General features: G+C 37.5%; 1 protein-coding gene across 3 annotated transcripts in view; it reads right to left on the reverse strand.

Moving 5' to 3' along the window:
* LOC131688878 (steroidogenic acute regulatory protein-like) overlaps positions 1–19712 on the reverse strand; it is a 31458-nt gene extending 11746 nt beyond the window's left edge. The window contains exons 1-7 of one of the 3 annotated variants that reach the window (XM_058973471.1): positions 19590–19712; positions 12247–12456; positions 12024–12181; positions 11800–11958; positions 11679–11732; positions 11461–11593; positions 11246–11391 (exon numbers count right to left, since the gene is read on the reverse strand). In XM_058973471.1, the coding sequence (XP_058829454.1) occupies positions 11246–11391; positions 11461–11593; positions 11679–11732; positions 11800–11958; positions 12024–12181; positions 12247–12391 (795 nt within the window). In that variant the 5' untranslated portion in view covers positions 12392–12456; positions 19590–19712. Of the gene's footprint in view, positions 1–11245; positions 11392–11460; positions 11594–11678; positions 11733–11799; positions 11959–12023; positions 12182–12246; positions 12787–19177 lie in introns of those variants that run through there. The other 2 variants (XM_058973470.1, XM_058973472.1) reach the window with 2 other exon arrangements.
* Between the last annotated feature and the right edge of the window lie 272 nt (positions 19713–19984).

Genomic DNA, 19984 nt, shown 5'->3' on the forward strand with positions numbered 1-19984 from the left:
CCTACGAAAGTCTATCATCTAATCATTTATTAGAAAGATGCTTAGGAGCTCACATCCAAAACATCAATGAGTCTCTGAATATTGGAATCTGTGCCTTAGTGCCAAAACACTTTTCTGGCAGGCAGGGTGTCAATGTTGCGACTTATTTGGCAGTCAGCATCTTCAACCAAGAATTTTCATCGATATTACAAGCTATGGAAGTGATGGGAATTGCGTTGGGGACTGAAGTTGAAAGATGTGCTACTCGACTCAAAGGTGCACGTATAACTCGTTTTGAACGCGAAGTGGGCGTCGCGGCAAAACAGGCCCGAATTCAACAGAAGGAACAAAATGTACAAAGCTAAGAACATTTTCGTGATGAGGAAGGTGAGCTCTACGGACTCGGTATAGCAGACTAACTACTAAGGTACTACAATCGAGTTATACACCGTACTTTATCTTTAAACGCGTTTTCCCGAAAGTCGTGGTTTTAAGCGTTCAAGTCAGACTTTCCATAGAAGTACAGGTCCGATTTTAATAATTTTTCTACAATTGTTCAGAAAACATACTGCTATATTTTCCCGAGAGGAATTTTTAAAATGCCAATTTGTTCCATTTTATGGCCTAATAGACCAAAATATATTGGGAATTATCATAAATCGTTACATAACTTTTACAAATGTTAAAATAAAAAAACCCCTCTCGAGAAAACATAGCCAACGTGACTATGATTATAAAAAAATAGTTTTCTGATTACAGATTACCCAATTTGCCACAACTTTACTTAAGCGGGACCCATGCAGTTTCAACATCAACGTCATCAATGAAGTTTCAAGGTCGCCTGACATTTTTCTTCCCGTCTTCAAAAGTAAAATTAAAAATTCAAAACATGTATCTTCAAAATAAAAAAATAGTTTCAAGATCCATTGAGTAAATGCTTTACAATTTATTCCCAAAAATAGTGCTCCATTTTAGGCCTCGCGAGTAGAAAACCCCCTTAAAGTTTGCATGAGTGACTTTTACAAAATAATTCGTCCAGGAGTCGCCCATGTTGTCCTAAAATTAACACGTTTTGGTTTTTTTTATTTAGAAAATTTAACAAAGAAACGTCGTCTCGAAGACCACGAAACGATCGGACACTTGTGGAAAAAGTTATTAAGCAGAAACTAATTGATGCTCTGACGATAATTTATTTTCTAGCACCACTGGTTTTGGCTGTCAAATTAGATGCAATTTTGTTTTGATTTTCTCTTATTGTGTCTAAATCAATGATCGAGCGCTGTAATTATTTTATTTTATTTTATTTTATTTTGAGCATAGAAAAGCCCCCTGGTGTTAGGTTTCACTCAAACCCATTCTCCAGAAGGCATAAAACCTCCTCATCCTTTGTACCAACAGATTACAAACATGCAAATGGGAAAACTGTGACAAAATGCTCTACACTAACGGATCAAATCTCGATGGGTCCACTGGCTTCGGTGTCTTCAACAATAGTATCACCGCTTCATTCAAGCTCATTGATCCGGCTTCAGTTTACGTCGCAGGATTAGCTGCTATTCAGTACACCCTTGAGATCAACACTCTGCTCACAGATCACTACTTCATAACTTGAGAAAACTTGATAATCTTATAATAGTTTTAAAAAGCTTCTTGTACACTATCTTTTTTTTATTGGGAATGTTTATAAAACAACAATAAAACTGGTGACAGAGTTTTATAGTAGCGCTAGATATATTATTTTTTGTGCAGTTACAATAAACCAATTGATAAAGCAAAAAAGATTTTTTATTATTGTATTCATCTATGTGATTGATTCAGTTTTTAAAGCCAGTTTTAACATGTTAATAAGAGACGACTTATTTGGTAATGTTTAATACTTTTATAAAACCTACAGGAATTGTGGGGACTGTAATAAAATCTTTATAAAATTACTTAAATCCTTAAAGCATTCAAATTGTTGCTTGGGAATGATAGTAGAAGGTAGGTTATTGAAAGAGCTACAACAGTAGCCGAATTTTTATAAAGAAGTGATTGACTTGTTCGCTGCCCTTGTTGATGGTCGAATTCAGCTTCTTTATAAACTAGACTAGACTTAGGCTCCACCCGTCGCCTCTGCTTTTGTGCCTTTGAAAAGAGAGGCTTCCAAAATCGGACTGACTATAAACAAGCCGATAGAAACGAGGCAGTCCAAACAGCGTTGGTTCCGATGTAGAAATGGATGCGATATATTGTTGTCGACGAGTTCATATATCTAGACTAGACTTAGGCTCCACCCGTCGCCTCTGCTTTTGTGCCTTTGAAAAGAGAGGCTTCCAAAATCGGACTGACTATAAACAAGCCGATAGAAACGAGGCAGTCCAAACAGCGTTGGTTCCGATGTAGAAATGGATGCGATATATTGTTGTCGACGAGTTCATATATCTTGGGACACTAGTGACATGTGATAACGCGGATATCCGCGAGAAAAAAGCGGTTTGCGGTTGTACATGGGATCTTCTGCGGTTAGCGTATTCAACTGTTATTCTTTAGCTTAAGGACGCGCACGAAAAATTTTCCTATCTAAAGGAAGGAGACAGATTATCGACTGGTTGGTGTGTACAAACATGCAGATCAAGTATAAAAACATGCTTCTATCGCAATGCTTATTACCTAGAAGGTATGTCTGTACTCCGTTCTCATGCAGAAAATTGCGCACGACGTGGCGCCGGTGAACTAAACAATTCACTCACATTAATCGATAAATCCCCAGATGCACTAGTGCCATGCAAAAACAAGGGTCAGACGATTGTATGTCTTTTCCCGGAATACCATTTCCCGGAATACCATTTCCCGGAAAACCATTTCCCGGAATGCTATTTTTCTATTCTATTCTAACCCTTACACAGCCAGTATTGAAAAGCATCCTGGAAAACACTGCAGTTATTCTGTAGTGTTTTTCTTGTCAATATTAATATTTGAAGCATATTTTCGTATGTCGCAAATATTAAAACGGCCAGGCCTACTGTGCAGAGTTGGATTTGAAGATGTTTCAAAATTAGACGGCAATTAAATTTTTCCTTTAATGAATAATTCAATTAACGACCTATTTTGATTCATAATGGAGGAAGAAACGAGGACAACCGTACCGACCGTTTCATTTTAAAAGGGTTGTAATACATCGTTGGGAGTGACTAGGCTAAAAAGGTTAATGTCACTCCTTTGATCCTTTGGGATGGGACAGAGGTATTTACACCTTGCCCTGGCTAATAAGCCTAGGTTAAAGCGCCTTTATTCGCACTCAAACCCTGAAATAAAAAACACTTTATATATGTCTTCCTACCATTTAATTTTACTTAAACATAGTGGAATTAAATGATATAAAATTATATATAAAGTACGTTCATTCCGCTAAGAACTCCGTTCGCGTATAAATTGGTATAGCAAAAACAAATGTTGGTAAGCGAGATCGATGTTATTTCTTTTGACTCGTATGTCATTTTCGTTTTTGACAGTGCTTAACACAGTTGTCATCGGAAATTCACTCATTCAAACTTGGATGTAATCAGTCTACTGCTGTTTTGCACTACACCGGTATAACACTAGGTAAAAACAAAAATGCCATTACTAGAAGCAGTCGGGTGAGCTAATGTCCGGTTCACCAAAAATCTGTCATTTACAATGCACAAAAATGCCTCTTTGTAACCAAAGCCAAGGCCTAGAAATGTTATCCCGAAACGGAACAACCCTGTCGAAACACAATGGAACGACAATGAAGCTCTTGTAGAAGTCGATTTCAAAGAAATCTCGGGACTAAATTCTACAAGGCCTCCTAGCTGAAGTTGATGAGCGGCATCTACAGAAAAGTAAGACGACCTATTACCTTTGTTTAATCCTTATAAAGTTTTTTGATTAAATGAGTGGTTAGAAATAAACGGAAAAGTGTCATATAAGGATAACATAAAACGCTCTCACCAGTATGCTGCTCTGAATTGATTTGTCTCATTTTCTAAAAACTGACGGCCGTCAGATTTCTTCCACAATTAACTTGAGTTCTTCATTGCCAATTCATTGCTTCATGTTGGCTAAAGGCTTATCCTATTGACGGAGATACACAATGGCCCCATTCTGGCCTCCATGGTCTGATTCCGCAGATGGAAACCGCTTCGCACTTCATTGATGCATCCTCCTTTTAGAGCGGATCCTGCAGCGAATAAGCAACAGGACCGAAACTTTTGTTTGTTTGGTACACACATCCACACTCTGACCTAATTTTAATTACTAAACTACTCATTGCAGATGAGATAATCTGTCTCAAAATACAAATTGCAACCGATGAAAACTTGGCACAATAATCCACTATTCTTAAGAAAAACTACGCACGAAAAAAATTGACGTCCGTGTTTAAAAACCATTTCCTGGAATGCTATTTCCCGGAAAACTATTTCCCGGAATGTCCCATTTCCCGGAATGTACCATTTCCTGGAATACAATTTCCCGGAACGTACTTTTTCTCGGCAATTTGTTATACTATTGAAATCTGAAGTCCTTTGAGAACATTTGCATTTAAAACTATGTTACTACTCAAATATTTGTTTGGTTCTCTTCACAGCTTGTCTTTGCTTGCTGATCATGTTAATGAATTTGAAAAGTAATTCTCATGCATATGTAATTTTATTTGAAAACCTTATCAATCAATCGAAGGTCCAGAAAATAGCTAATGCTAAAAAGAAGGCGATATCACAGAAGGTAGTAATTTAATTTAAAATTAACAGCATTTCAAAAATATGCTACGAAAATTTTAAAGAAGACAAATCCATTTCATTGTATTTATTGTATTTGAATCAATGAAATTCTAAAATTATTTCCATTGGTTTGTTATTGTTCCAAAGAAGGCTAATTCACATAGAAATTTTTAATACGAAGTGAAATTTAAAATAACTGAAGGCATTTTCAATGCACTGTTAGTGTAAACAAATATTAGTGAGAATAAAAATCAATAAAAGCTCAAGAGTATTTTCAGAGAAACTTCATATAGATTAAAATAACATTCTACACAAAATTCCAAAGAAGAATGCATATTTATAAGAAGGCAGACAAATACATTCACAATCTATAAAATTTCAAAGGTTCCAATAATATTTATGACTAAATTTTAGGAAATGTTTATATTTTTTCATTACCCTTTAGCTAATCTTCAGGAAAATCAATCAACGTATTCAGGGCATTTTAGCGTACTGTGATTGATTATCATGAAAATGTTGCCAACGTTGTGGAAAACACTACCTTTTCAATTTCAAAAATGGCCGCATTTCCAGGCGTTCTAAATTTATCGTTACGAATTTACACTATCTCCTGTAATGTTTGACCTAGTGTCAAAAACTAAAGTTTTTTTTCGATTCCTTAGAACGATAGCAAGTGACTTACGTAGGATTTTTTTCGCAATTTTAATTTTACGCGAAACGCTGAAAATATCATCTTTCAATTTCATTGCTTTCGTTTCTCTTAGTCTCAAATTTGCTGAAAATGGCCAAGAAAATCGATACAGACATCATTTATTAACTAAAATCCTTCGTACGTCGCTGGAGAAAATAATTTAGAATATGCTGTGAATATATCAAAGCTAGTGGTTTGAAGTGGATTGCCGTACGCTGTTCAATTTAAATAAATTTTCCTAACATCACGGAATCGAAAATATTAAATCTTTAAAATGACAGTTTTGCAATCTTATCGCTATCTTGTTTTTTTACCACAATAACCACTCAAGATCAAAAAAAATTGAAAATATTTTCAAACAACTTTTCATGTTCTAAAGTAGGTAAAATCTCCTAGAACACAATTAGCTGCATAGCAGGTCTTCTAAAAATAAGTTTGGTCGGTGAGGTACGAGTTTTTTTTTATTTTCCGGGAAATGGTATTCCGCGAAATGGTTTTTCCGGGAAATGATACATTCCGGGAAATAGTTTTCCGGGAAATGATACATTCCGGGAAACGATATTCCGGGATATGGTACATTCCGGGAAATACCTGTCCGGGAAGTGGTATTCCGGAGAATAGTATTCCGGGAAATGACGGACAACCGGTCAGACAGAATCACTCATTTATTTTTTAAGAGTCTGTCGTATACCGCAGAGTCGATAATTGAGATTATACAAGCAGTAGAGCATTCGTCAATGGGACTGGAGACTAGTAACAGTGATTGTTATTCATAAACTTGAATAACCAGCTTTCGACCACAATTCGCATTGGTCGATTGCAGTACTGTTCTACTACTACTCCTAGATCATTTGGTCAAGGCAAACGATATTTGTTATTTGCCTTAATGTCCTTTCAACAAAAATTCAACTAGCATACTTTCTAAAGAGCAAATGGCTTCTGTATGCTTGGTCTATAAGATAGTTTACCGCTTCGGTATTTTTTAACAATTTATCCCTCTTCTATAGGTTCAATGACCATGGTTTCGTTTGTCACCGAATTAGCTGATGCGATGGTGGTTACATTTCATTATCTCTAAGGTATAATCGAAAGCATGGTTGAACGAGTTGAAAGCAAGTCGTGATTTCAATCGCATGATTTCCAGCGTCATGTGTAATCAATATACAACTATGCACAACTTTTTCATATTGAACACACCGAAAGTAGACTACCCGAGCAACAACGTTTGTTGACTAGCTGTTTCTACAACATAATTTGTTGCAAAGGAGCGTACATAAACCATTATTCAACTAAATTAGCAACCAAAAAAGCGCACCAGCAAAAGTTTATGGTTATGCAACAAACCGCGGCCATTACATGTTGCAAGTGTTGCTTGGGTATGCGTGTGTAGCAAGGGTCACCAATATATCGAGCATGTTATTTGGGCGTATTAATGTAGTGGTGCAAGATTCCGATCAGAATATTCGTTAGGAGTCTGAGGTAGACTACCCAATAGGGTGTGACAAAAAATAGATTCCAGCTCCGAGCAACTTTTTGGGTACCATGTGGGTCCTAGAACATCTGTGCAAATTCTTAGCTCGATCCGTGAAACTATATTTTTGCGCCCACTGTTTAAAGTTTACATGGGATTTTATATGAGAAAACTAACTTTCACAAAATAATTCCTCTAGGAGTCGCCTATTGCTTCCCAAAAATAAACGGTTATGTGGCTTTTGTAGTAAATTTAACAAAGAAACAAAGTCTCGAAAACTATGAAACGATCTGACGCTTGAGAAAAGTTATTAAGATGAAACCAATTGATGCTCTGACGATTGATAAAATATTCATTTTTTCTAGCACCACTGCTGTTGGTTGTCCAATTATATGCAATTTTGCTTTGATCTTCTCTTAATGTGTCTAAATCATTTATCTATACTGTTTGGCCACTTCGCAAGAATTTTGAGGAATAAATTGAGTCTTATTTTGTACATAATAAGAGAAAGTTACAGATTTTGTATATAATTCGACGGTCAGCAGCAATGATGCTATGAAAAGTAAAATTTTCATTAACCTTCAGGGCATCAATCGGTTTTTGCTTAATAACTTTTTCCACAAGCATCAGATCGTTTCGTGGTCTTCTAGACTTTGTTTCCTTGATAAATTTCTTATAAAAATCAGACATCTATTTATTTTTAGGAGGTAACGAGCGATTCTTGAAAGAATTAATTTGTAAAAGACGTTTTCCCCATAAGAAATCCCATGTAAACTTTAAACCGTTGGCGCAAAAATATAGTTTCACCGATCGAACTAAAAATTTGCAGAGTTGTTCTGGGAGCCAAATGGGACCCAAAAAGTTACTCGGAGCGCAATTTTATTTTTTTAATATAACCATGTCCCACTCTACTACCCAATGTCCACTTTCGTTATACCTTGGCCAGCCGGGATCTCCCGTACGCGTCGTTGATCTAATATTCTTTAATGATTTAAAATATGTTGATGTGGGATCTGGAATCTTTCTAGGGTTAATTACTTCTCAAACCTTGAAATGTTCGGTTTCTTGCATATATCGAAGCTATCAAGTTTATGTTTATGCTCAGTTATTTTCACATTTAGCGTGAGTTTACATCGACGTTAAGCATAACAATGTTCCCATACATCTCTCTGTCGCGCATCGATAAAAATTACTATTCCCTCCGCTCGCAGATCAAGTATAAAATAGAGTCGGCGTTCGTTCTTCTGTATGTAAAGAATAATGTGCAAATCTAATAAAGACGTGTTGGTTTTTCAATTACACAGCGAAACAAAATTAAAAAGAAAAATTTGGGAGCAGAATCAAAAAATGGCGAAAGTTTGAGGTCCTAGGAAACCTCTGGCGAAGAAATTTTTGAAAAAAATTAGAACGGGGCTTCACAGCTTAAAACCAAAGTTTGTATGGAGAACTAGGGGTGTTCAAGAGGCAAGATATCAATGAAAATGATCAACTTAAATTTTCGCATAAGTCTTACATAAAATACTTATTACATCGAAAAAGTAATCTATGCAAGTTTTTAGCTCAATCGAACATCATTAAGGTTGGACAGAGAATGCGCAAAATTCGCAAACGAAAAAAGCAGTTTTTTTCCACAACGTATGTCAGATTTTCATAAAAATCAATCATGTAGAATGTTGTTACAGTACTGCTGATTGATTTTTATGAAGATCTGACATACGGTGTGGAAAAAACTGCTTTTTTCGTTTGCGAATTTTACCCTTTCTCTGTCCAACCTTAAGGGAGTGCGGCGTTTGGATATTGTTTTCATAATAAAAGAAAAAATCCAAAGGGGGTGGGGGAAGAGGTGCTGAACATGAGATGTGGAAAATCGAAAAAAAAATTGTCGAAATATGTCTAAAAATAGCATGAAACATCAGCATCTAGTGTCAAAACAAACGAAAACTGCTGAAAACAAATTTGAATTTTTTTTTAAATGATTCGAGAATCGAAAATTTTATTGTAATTTCCTATTATTGCCAAAAAATTTCCCATCGATCTGGGCTTGGGAGCAGAACAAACAAAAAGATGGTAGTGATTTGGGGTTCCAACTAAATCACCGCGAAGAAATTTTTAAAAAAAATTGGAACGGGACTTCACAGTTTAAAACCAAACTTTCGTGAAATTTTTGAAAAATGGCCATCTTTTAAGTGAAAAGGTGACATTTTTAATCGAATTTTTCCAACGAACTGGGCTTGGGAGCAGATCAAATAAAAAGATGGTGGGGACTTGGGGTTCCAACTAAATCACCGCGAAGAAATTTTTGAAAAAAATTTCACAAAATTTTGGTTTTATGCCCCAAGTCCCGTTCCAATTTTTTTCAAAACTTTCTTCGCGATGATTTAGTTGGAACCCAAAATCTCTGCTATCATTTGAGTTTGTTCTGCTCCTAAGCGTAGTTCGTTGGGGTTCGATCAAAAATGTCCATTTGTTTTGTTTTTTTCCATAAATTTCACAAAACTTTGGTTTGAAACTGTCCCGTTCCAATTTTTTTCAAAAAATTCTCCATGATGATTTAGTTGGAACCCCAAATCCCTGCCATCTTTTTATTTGTTCTGTTCCCAAGCCCAGTTTGATGGGAAATTTTTTTGCAATCATAGGGCATTACAGTAAAATTTTCGATTTTCGAATCATTTTTTCAAAAGTCCATGGATCTAAAAAAATTATAATTTGTTTTCAGCGGTTTTCGTTTGTCTTGTTTGACTTTTTCTTATATTATGAAAACAATATTCAAACGCCACACCCCCTTAATGATGTCCGATTGAGCTAAAAACTTACACAGATTACTTTTTCGATGTAATAAACATTTTATGTAAGACTCTATGCAAAAATTTAAGATTTCATTGATATCTTGCCTCTTGAACACCCCTAGCTCTCCATACAAACTTTGGTTTTAAACTGTGAAGCCCCGTTCCATTTTTTTCAATAATTTGTTCACCAACTTTCGCCATTTTTTCGTTCTGCTCCCCGATCGTGTGTTGAACAGCGTTATCAACGATATTACAAAGAATCATAACTTATCAAACGATGGTCTTATCCATAAATGTTTTGTTTTATTATTTGGCAATTTCAGCGAAAACAGAAAAACTGATTCCTGGTCCAAAGACAAAATATGAACTATTTCCTAATGGGTTAACACAAATCACTGAAAAACACCCTAAAGTTCCAATTCAGCTCCGTATTGAAACGAGAAAGCGAATAGGAGCAATTGAATTGGGCGCAAATCTATGGATCTGACCTCATGCGAAAGTGGTCACACCGTTCAGCATGCTGAGTATTACTCGTGTGATCTCTGTGAATCCGATCTCCGAGCTAATTATCATACGATGTGTAACTGCCCTGTAGTGATGCAATTTCGTATCCAAATTTTTGGTTCTCCATACACAGACGAACCTATTTACAGGGATCTACAACTCAAGGATATGTTGTTATTTCTATCCCAGTGGGGTAAACAGCAATAGATTTGATCGATAGTGTTCATTAGTGCGAATCTAACGAATGTTCAAGCCGGGCTGTTGACCAATACATTGAGTATGATGTTCGGTCGTGCACCGAATGATGTGATGCCAGAACCGGTTAGAAGGTTTTCTATGAATGCAAGGAAAACCAACTCACATTTCAGTTCGTGGCATCTTGACTGGTTCATTATATATCACTATCACATCTTAAAAACGATACACGTCGAACTTTGACTCCCTTGAGTGCCTCATATTCACAGATAATATAGGTAAAATCTCCACAGACTTAAAAAAGAATTTAAGGCATTTCTAGTGCAAATGCTAAATTATCAGATTAGAGGTTTAACAAAAATATTTACAAAAACTATGAAGAAGTACAGAATGTATTATTATTATTTTGTATTAGTTCAGAATGTGTCTATAGATGCAAAAAGTTATTCTTATCGCTAGGTATCATACCGTTTCTGGAATATCGTTAATAACATATGTTTTCTTCGAAGTGAACAAGAAACTCCAAATAGCGTTTCTCATTTTATGTGGTCTATTCGCTTCAATAACTCTACTGATCTGATTGTGAGTTGTGAACTCTAACGAAGAGAAAATCGTTACGTTGGCTAAAATATTTCAATTCAATAATTGAAGACCAAAGATCAAGCAATAATTAAATTAATTTTGCCTGCATTACATGTGGCTGCAACCAATGAATCATACGACTCATAATTGAGTGCGTCGAATTGTCAACTACTCGTGCAGTTGAACATGGTTCTTTTTGCCATTCTCAAAAACGATTTCAAAAGATCAACATGAACTAATTCCAACGATGTGTTTAGGCTCGCATCACGATTCAGAATATTTACAAATAACCATGTAATAAGGAATAATAATTCACCTGTTCATCCTCCTCATCTTCACTGTTGTGAATGGAATCATACGGCGAGTAGAAGTTTCCAACACTTTCGGTCCTTCCGGCCAGAGCTGAGTGCAGGAATGGATCCAGCAGTGGAGTACGTGCGTCTGCAGTAGGATTAGTGAGAGCTAAAAAAATAAACAATGATTAGACTATATATCTTATCCGATAATTTTCAAAACCAATGAAAAACTTACCAACGTAATAGTTTCTCGCATATCGTTCCTGGGGAATAACCCGACAATCCAGAAACCATGCTTCACCCCATGCCAGAACGAAAGAAACAACGACCAGCAGAACCTCAAAAACGGGTTGCGGTGTCGCTGTCCACTGTGAGAGAGAGTGAAAGTGATAATAACAAATTGAAGCCGAACAGCTCAATGAAATGAGCACCGGTTATCGAACATTTACTCACGTTATAAATAAACACTTTGTAGATTAAAAAGGCGCACGAACCGGTGGTAGAAAACTGGAACGAATGAGTCAATATTTACTCAAAGCTGAATTATGGTTATATTTGTACACAAGATACCCACTGCAATCACAATCCAGTGATTTAGATGACACAGACCGTAAAAGAGAGTCAAGAATATAAACCGTATCAAAGCAGTTACGACGACGTCAAACAACGAAGTGTAGATGGTATAGTGGAGCACTTGAGTCTGCAGCGCGTGCATAATATTGTCACCGGTGATCTGAAACAATTTTAGTTTCGGTTAGTAAGGTTCAATGCTTGTTTGGCGTTTGACACGATAGGTACCATAACACATATGATCCAGAGAAGTGAGACAAAAACCACATCGAAGGTGACAAATAAGCAGAAAAATCGCCGTACCACCGACATTCGACCTTCGTCCATGTAACCGGCGATGAAATCCTCCGACAGCAGGTTAACCATGTGCGATTGGGAGCGTGGAACTGAAATGAAATATTTGATTGTGACTCTCAAAAAAACGAAGGTACAGAGAGGGATGAAATCTCACGTCCTGCATTGCTGGGCATTGTCGACTGGCCACCGTAGAATCCTTGATGCGGCTGTGTTGATTGATACTGCGGCTGATACTGTTGGTACTGGTGATGGCTAGCGTACATCGTATGAACGGCCGATCTGATGTCATCGTCTGCCATTACAATGGCAATAAGCCACTGGCGCTTCCTCCACAGATGATGCGCCTTGGCGTTTTATAAGAAACCTTTGAATGTGGGTAACGGATTTTACTTATTTTGAACACTTTCTAGTAGCTTTTCCAGTACATATAAGACAAATAATATATTACAAGCATACAAACAGTTATCTATCTAACATTGTAGCACGTGATGGTGAATACACAATATTTACACATTGTTAGGTTTTGATGAAAACAGTTTTAAAAAAGTATATACATAATTCAACAAACTATTTCCAAGCACAAGTAAGAATCGCAAAAAATTCCTGTACGTATCAAAATTTGAGAAGCGAGCTCCAAGTAGCAATTATTAATTTTATTATTTCGTCAAGGGGTTTTTATATATAGTTATACACTGTCAGTCAAAAAAACTGGACCGACGCAAAAAAAAAAAATAATTTTAAGACTTGTAATGCCCATATCATGCACAGAAACTGAAAATTTTCAAATATTCTGATGATTCTAAGAAACTTCTTCACTTTGTATGAATAATTTGAAAACGAAACAAGGATTTCTGTAAACTCTGGATCAAAAGTATAGCAGTCTTAGTACTGCATTCTGTACACCCAAAACTAGACCGTAATACTCGTGCTACGCCAATAAGAAAAAATGTTCTAGTAGACGCTTCCATATCACTAGAGTTCCCGGTTATGTCGCCATGGAGCGTGTGTCTAGTGAATATGTGCGTCATTTTTATTTGTCCAACTGAAGACATGCACCTAGGTTGCTCGGACGGAATAGGGACAGTCCGGACGTAACCGATTCATGATCGCGCGAACACGGACGTTGTATGTTAACTATTGAGACCGCGTTTGTAAATTTAATATCATTGGGGTGTTCTCATGTTTGCGAGATCGCGGATGTAGGTGTGTGCGGATGATTGCGAAGGGCTGGAGCGTTTGTATGTTGAAGTGTTTGTCGCTTTTGCTAACGTGTATGTAACTTCGCGCGCATAAATCCAATTTTATCAACATTAAATGATCGCTTGCGGACCGTGAATCTGATGCTTAATTTTCATTATATAGTACAGATGCTAGAAAAAGAGTCAATTTCCTCGTATTACTGGAATTTCAGTCATGTCGTTATAAAACATGTTGTCTAGTGCATATGAGCATCATTCTTTTAATTGGTCTAACTGAAGGCACGAGTCTAAGCTGCCAGGATCGAGGGCAAAGACTCCCGACCGAGACCGATTCATGATCGCGCGAGCGATGGGTTCATGCCTGAGATCGCGTTTGTAAGTTTATAGATGCCACAACGCTCACTTAATTACAGGGGTGTTCCAATGTTGACGAGATCACGGGCGCAAGTATGTGTTGATGACTGCAATTACATGTCCACGATTGTGACCAGGACCGTTCTATCGCGAAGGACACGGGCGTTTGTACGTATATGATAATGTGCAACTAATTGTGCCAGTGAGTGCCAGTATGAATCTAATACAGGATATAGTAATAGAAGGAATCACAACATGCCGAATAAAGAAAAAAAATATGCAAAGAGACTAACAAGAAGTGTATAAATGAAGTAGAAGAAAAGAACACATGTAACATACAAACAATTTTAACTCGTCAAAATGTCAGCAAATTATGTTCATCCCTCAATAACGGCCATTGCATCCTGTTAGAACTTCATCATGCTATGCTAACCGGGAATGGTAGACTCGCGCGCGTCTGTAAAATTATTTTACCTTAATTTATCCAATCCGATCTTCTTACATGAATAGAATCGTATGCACAAATTGAACAAAGGAAGGATTAGCCACTACCATACTCAGCGGTTCTGCATCCATTCCCTGACTTAGCTGTCACATATGCTCCGACGAACACATACACAGATAGACATACGACATGCACATAACAATTGTACACTATTATTACAAAACTACAAACCATTCATAGGTTTCTACTTCTAAATTTCTTTAATAAGCTTGTGAACGATAACGAAGTCGACCGATAAATAGACATATAATAACCCCCATTGTGAGCCTTGTCTACTAACACTGCCCACAGCAAAACTCAATCCGTGTCGACCCTCCAGTAGGCCACGCCAACGCACACAGTCTAATGATTAAGCATTCGTTATCCCTGTGGTCTCCTTGATGCATCATTACCGAGGCATAATGCAATAACCATCTTAAAGCAATTGTCTGTCAAAGGTTCTTTAGCACCCAATATGCTTGATGATGTTTGTAATACCGTCAAATCAGGTAGTGTGAATATTGTCATTGTCATTTCTCAGCCCACACCCTGGCAGACGTGCATCCGCCCATCTAGACTCTGTCAAGATGAGGACCTACAAAGCCTAACTGTTCGTATGTGCTAGTCCGTATAGCACACCAGTTTCTTCCACAAGCAGGCGCCGGCTGTTAACCAGTCCCACAAGTTTCAGATACATTACATAGAGGATAGTTGGAGACAGAAAATGAAGAGATAGTAAAGACATTTTGGTTTGCTGAAACGAGACAAGAAAAGCAAAATAATTGTGATTAGTTTTTTTTTTTTTTTTTTTTTTTTATCGGGCAGATGGGACTGCAGCTTAACGTAACGTCAAGTTCTCTATTTTGTCTGGTCCAATGTATCCTGCTCCTAACAACGCGTGCTAAGTCGTCAGTGATGCAATTAAAACTTCGCATTGATTCCGCTTCTATTTTCTTCCTGATCTCCTCATGGGTCCCCTAGGTCAGAAGCGGATCAATCTACTGTTAAGTAAATTAGAGATCGCAGTCAGCCGTGATGTCCGCGGATTTCATACATACATACATACAAATATTTGGCGCAAGTTCAGAGCGTGTAACGTCGTGTCATCTAGTCTGTCACCCTATGGAAAATCATCCTACCATCGCCTTGGGGTCAACGTCATATTGGCAAATTTTGCATTGAATCCGCTTCTGTCTCTTCCTAATCTCCTTGTTGCCTGCTAGGTCCGAAGCAGATCAATCGACTATTAATTGAAACGGTAAACATACTAGCAGTATTAGTCCTTACTCGCGAATACTTTTCCTTCAACTGTGCTGTTTCTTCTCTATCTTATAACATAACTCGATTATCCCTGTTCTAGTCAATATACATATTCATTACATTATGGACCAGGCAAACCCTTAATTTTTCTATTATTATTATCCTGAGTAGCTATACCAGTGAAGGTATTTTAGGATTTCGCAAAAGAATCTCTGCCAGTAAAGGCATAAGAAATATTTATCCACTATTAACCATAAAGTTTGCTCGAACCGAATGTCCGCCTGGTTCGATTCGAATAGACCACACCGACCCGGAAGGGTTGCTTATCATTTCTGAGAGCCGGTGTGCTTGGTCGAGTTTAGTAATCATAAGAACAAGTCCTGAATAATTAACTATCTCTTAGGTGCCAGTCCTGCACTCCTTTCCTGAACTAGCCTCATACTCACGATCAAAAGAGTCGACAACTAGTAGGATCCACATGTCCCCCACCCAAGCGAATTGATCAACTTGCAAGTAGGAGCACATATCTACCAACCAGCCAAGAAGACTTCCGAATCAATGAGAATGGACCATGCCAGTCGAAGGCCACAGGCCCAGCGCCACCTCGTACAGTGTCATTGTCATTTCTCAAGATGAGAACCTACAAAGCCTAACTGTTCGTATGTGCTAGTCCGTATGGATTTTGGTTTGCTGAAACGAAACAAGAAAAGCAAAACAATTGTGATTAGTATCGTAGCTATAATAAATAAATAAATAAACGATTTCTCCTCTGTTGTCGGTTTCCCTGTTCGCAGTCCTCCCTCCTGTTCCTGATCTGTTTGGGCCACTGGTTTTCCGTTTCCTTGGCCGTCCCGCTCTCCCGCACACATCGTAGCAGGAGAAACAAATGAAAAGACAAAACAAAACATAATGAAAATAAATGGAAGTGTGCTATCTGTGCCTAAATTGATGTTGCTTCTCAGTTTTGCACGACCCAGGGGGGACTTGGCCTTGATCCGAATGCTCTGTCACTTATGTTACGTGATATTCGTTATGGAATATTCTTTGTTTGGGGGCCATTCATAAACAATGTTGTACGTTTTTTATCCTTGATCCGCTGATACGTCTAAAATTTATTTTTAGTTTTTTTATCTCGTTACGTGACGCTCTTCCCTATTGTCAATATCCAACATCATTTATGAATGATCCCCTGGTGATATATTTAGAGCAGACAATCCAATGAGAAATAGGATTGACAGGATTTTAGTGCGCTCTTGGTACCTTGTGTCACATCCTCATGTTTGTTATACATACTAAGTATACCAAAGCATGCGATGTGATGACCGGAAGATTAGAGAAGCAACTCCTCCCCTTCCCCCCCCCCCAATAACCATCTTAAAGCAATTGTCTGTCAAAGGTTCTTTAGCACCCAATATGCTTGATGATGTTTGTAATACCGTCAAATCAGGTAGTGTGAATATATCTGTAAATTCGATTCGACCACCAAACGGTAGTCCAGTTACCGAATTTTTTTCGCTTTGAGTAACTTTCTTTGAATTCTTTCAGATTTTTAAATCGGATAATCAAAAAAAAATGAAATATTCTACAGCATTTTGTTAACTAGATGACAGACACGTATAAGCGAAAGACCAGTTGGTTAAGGCCCCCGTTTTGGAATTCTCCTGATGGTGATAATCCGCTCACTACCTCTGGAACGTCAAATATTCATGAACGATTTTCATTCCTCAACCATCCTAGATAATCCTAGATTTTAGTCCGCACAAACTTATCATATTTACAAAAAGTGATATGGAGTAAGTATCAGAGAGAATAAGAAAATTCTACCATGAACATACGAACCCACGCCACCCCTTCGTTTCTGATGACTGAACAAATAGCCGAAGATTTCTCTTCAGCATCAATTTTATGGGATATATTAAATGTATTGTTTTAATTTGTTCTTTTACCATAAAATGAATTCTGGTGGCATACAAGTAGCGCAGCATAGCTACTTATACCACCGGAATGCAGACATCGTATAAGAAGAATCCTTCAACTGCTTTGTACATATATGATGAATTTCGCGCTAAATCGTATTCAGAGTTGGCAGCACCCTCTCAAATTTTAATGAAACTTTCTGTACGCGAAGACTTTTTTAGAGTTGTCCTACTGGAGCTGTAGAGCTAGGTTCTCGGAAGGGCTCCCCGTCAGAATCACATACTACAATTTGCAGACGAGACAGGCAATGTCGCCCACTAAAACACTGCTTTAGGCCAATTGTAGCGGGCCGTGATTCTGAATGCGATATTCATTGTACGGTTCAGGTATGTGCAGGCGTAGGCGATCCCTTGTATCATCGCGAAGAGCTCGAGCATTTGTACGTTAACGTGTTCGATCGCGTGTACGTTTGTATGTCGCGTGTGCGTTTGTATATCGCGTGTGCTAACGTGTATGTAACTTCGCGTGTATAAATTCTATTTTATAATCGTTTTCCTTTCGCATATTCGCGTGTTCTTGGATAATCGCGCGGACCGTGCATACTTTATTTTTGATGCACATTGCACATAGTAAAAGTCAATGCGCGACGACCCGCCAGTCGGCCACATCACCGAGCACAGACCAGTGGTTGAGCGTTTGTGTGCGCTGGTGCAGAGTATGAAGAAACATAGAACATAAAAAAGGCGCATAAGCCCTCTCGGTCTCCTCGATGCACCACTATCGAGGCGTAATGCAATAACCATCTTAAAGCAGTTGTTCTTTAGCGCTGATGCAAGCAATAGGCCTGATGATGTTTGCAATACCGTTAAATCCCTCAACCTTGGGAAGGGAACTTTCTGTACATGAACACTTTGTCACAAAAAATCGCATACTTTGTCTTTTCAAAAATGATCTAGACTGTCTTTTGAAAAGGGTCAAACTTTTTTTTCCAAAAGTCTAAAAATGACAATAACTACAAAAAATGTTGTAGAAGTGATTTTCACAAAATTAGTTAATTTTTTGGATAAAAATATTATAAGAATTCCTCATCGACTCGACATTTTTAGACTATAGCCATTTGAAAAAAATGGTAAAAAAAAGTTTTACCCTTTTCAAAAGACAGTCTAGATCATTTTTGGAAAAACAAAGTATGCAAAGTGACTTTTTGTGACAAACTACTCATTTACAGAAAGTTTCATTAAAATCTGAGAGGGTGCTACCAACATTTGTTCGAGTTGGAGGGAAATTCGTCATATGGGAAATTCGTCATATGGGATAATTTTCATATGGGACACATATGGTTTGGTATTTTTACATATTTCACCGTACAAACACGTAATTTTTGGTGATTTCTTGGTCATCTGTGAAGCTACCAAAAATGATGAAAATGCCTATGGGACTGTTATGTGAGTATGGGCAATGTTGTGATTCAATGCTTGAGAAACCCCTTATCAAATGTTGCGGAAATTTTTATAACATTTTGTAAAGTAGGTTTTTAAGCGCAACTATATAAACATTGTTTCGATTATGCTAGATTAATATTTTAAAGACGATGTGCGCTGCATGAATATTTCAAGTTTGAATATAAAACAAACATACACGTTTGTTTTTTTGTTACACTAAAGAAACTAAATCGATGAACAGGTCTATTCTAAATCACAAAACATAATCAATGACAGAACATGGTTGGTGTGGGTGAGACGTGCAGCAACAGAAACAAACATATTCAGGGTGCGTCAAAGACGGGAACATAATCTTGATGGCTGCGTAGACAGAAGGAACAGCTATAGTACATATTATGCTACAGGTACCGTAAAATGGCCAAAATTTACCGGAAGTAATCCACAAGCTGGAGTTTCAAACATATTCACGATACTGTGTTTCAAAGTTACAGGCTGTTTGGTTTGTTTACCAATGTCGGAAAACGCTGCTGCTGGGTTGGGAACGGAAATCGACAATTCCCGTTTATACAAACAGTACGCGGGAAGCAAAGCTGAACAAAATAAAAACTAACAGCAGCAAAAGGTAGAATAAACACTTTGCAACCTGTAGGCAAACTGTTTTCATTTTGATTATGCACAGGGTTGTTGGTATTTCCTTTGTTGCGTCAAAGGACCTGCAATTCGGCTCAGCTATCACTGCTCAAAAGCTGTTAGTTTTTCACTTGGAAACGCACTAGTTGGAAGGTTTGCTGAGATAACTGGACACTAAATACCACACGAACCAATAGTTAAATAAAATTACCTATCATTTTCTTTTCTGCCACTGTTTTAACGATCACAAACTATATTCGAACGCTATTTCGCCAACCACATCTGGATACGTGACTAACAGGTTAGCCAAAACAAAACACTGTAACTGTCATTATGTGTACGCTTAACTCTATTTCACCATTTCGTAGAGCTTGGAAGCTTCGCTGGTGAAACGAAAACAGGGATGCCAGATCTATTGGTGAAATTATTTTAAAAGTATTTTTAAACCATCTGTAAAAGTTTGTAAAGGGTTGTAAATCCTAGTGACATAAGAACATTGCAGACGTAAAACAGAGTACAATTTCTAAGGAATGACTCGTGCTCATGCTGTTCTAAAGGTCAAGATGTCTAGATCCGGCAGAATGTCTGTAACCGACAGTCAAGCCT

Source organism: Topomyia yanbarensis, chromosome 3, assembly GCF_030247195.1.
Source record: "Topomyia yanbarensis strain Yona2022 chromosome 3, ASM3024719v1, whole genome shotgun sequence".
Taxonomy (NCBI): Eukaryota; Metazoa; Arthropoda; class Insecta; order Diptera; family Culicidae; genus Topomyia; species Topomyia yanbarensis.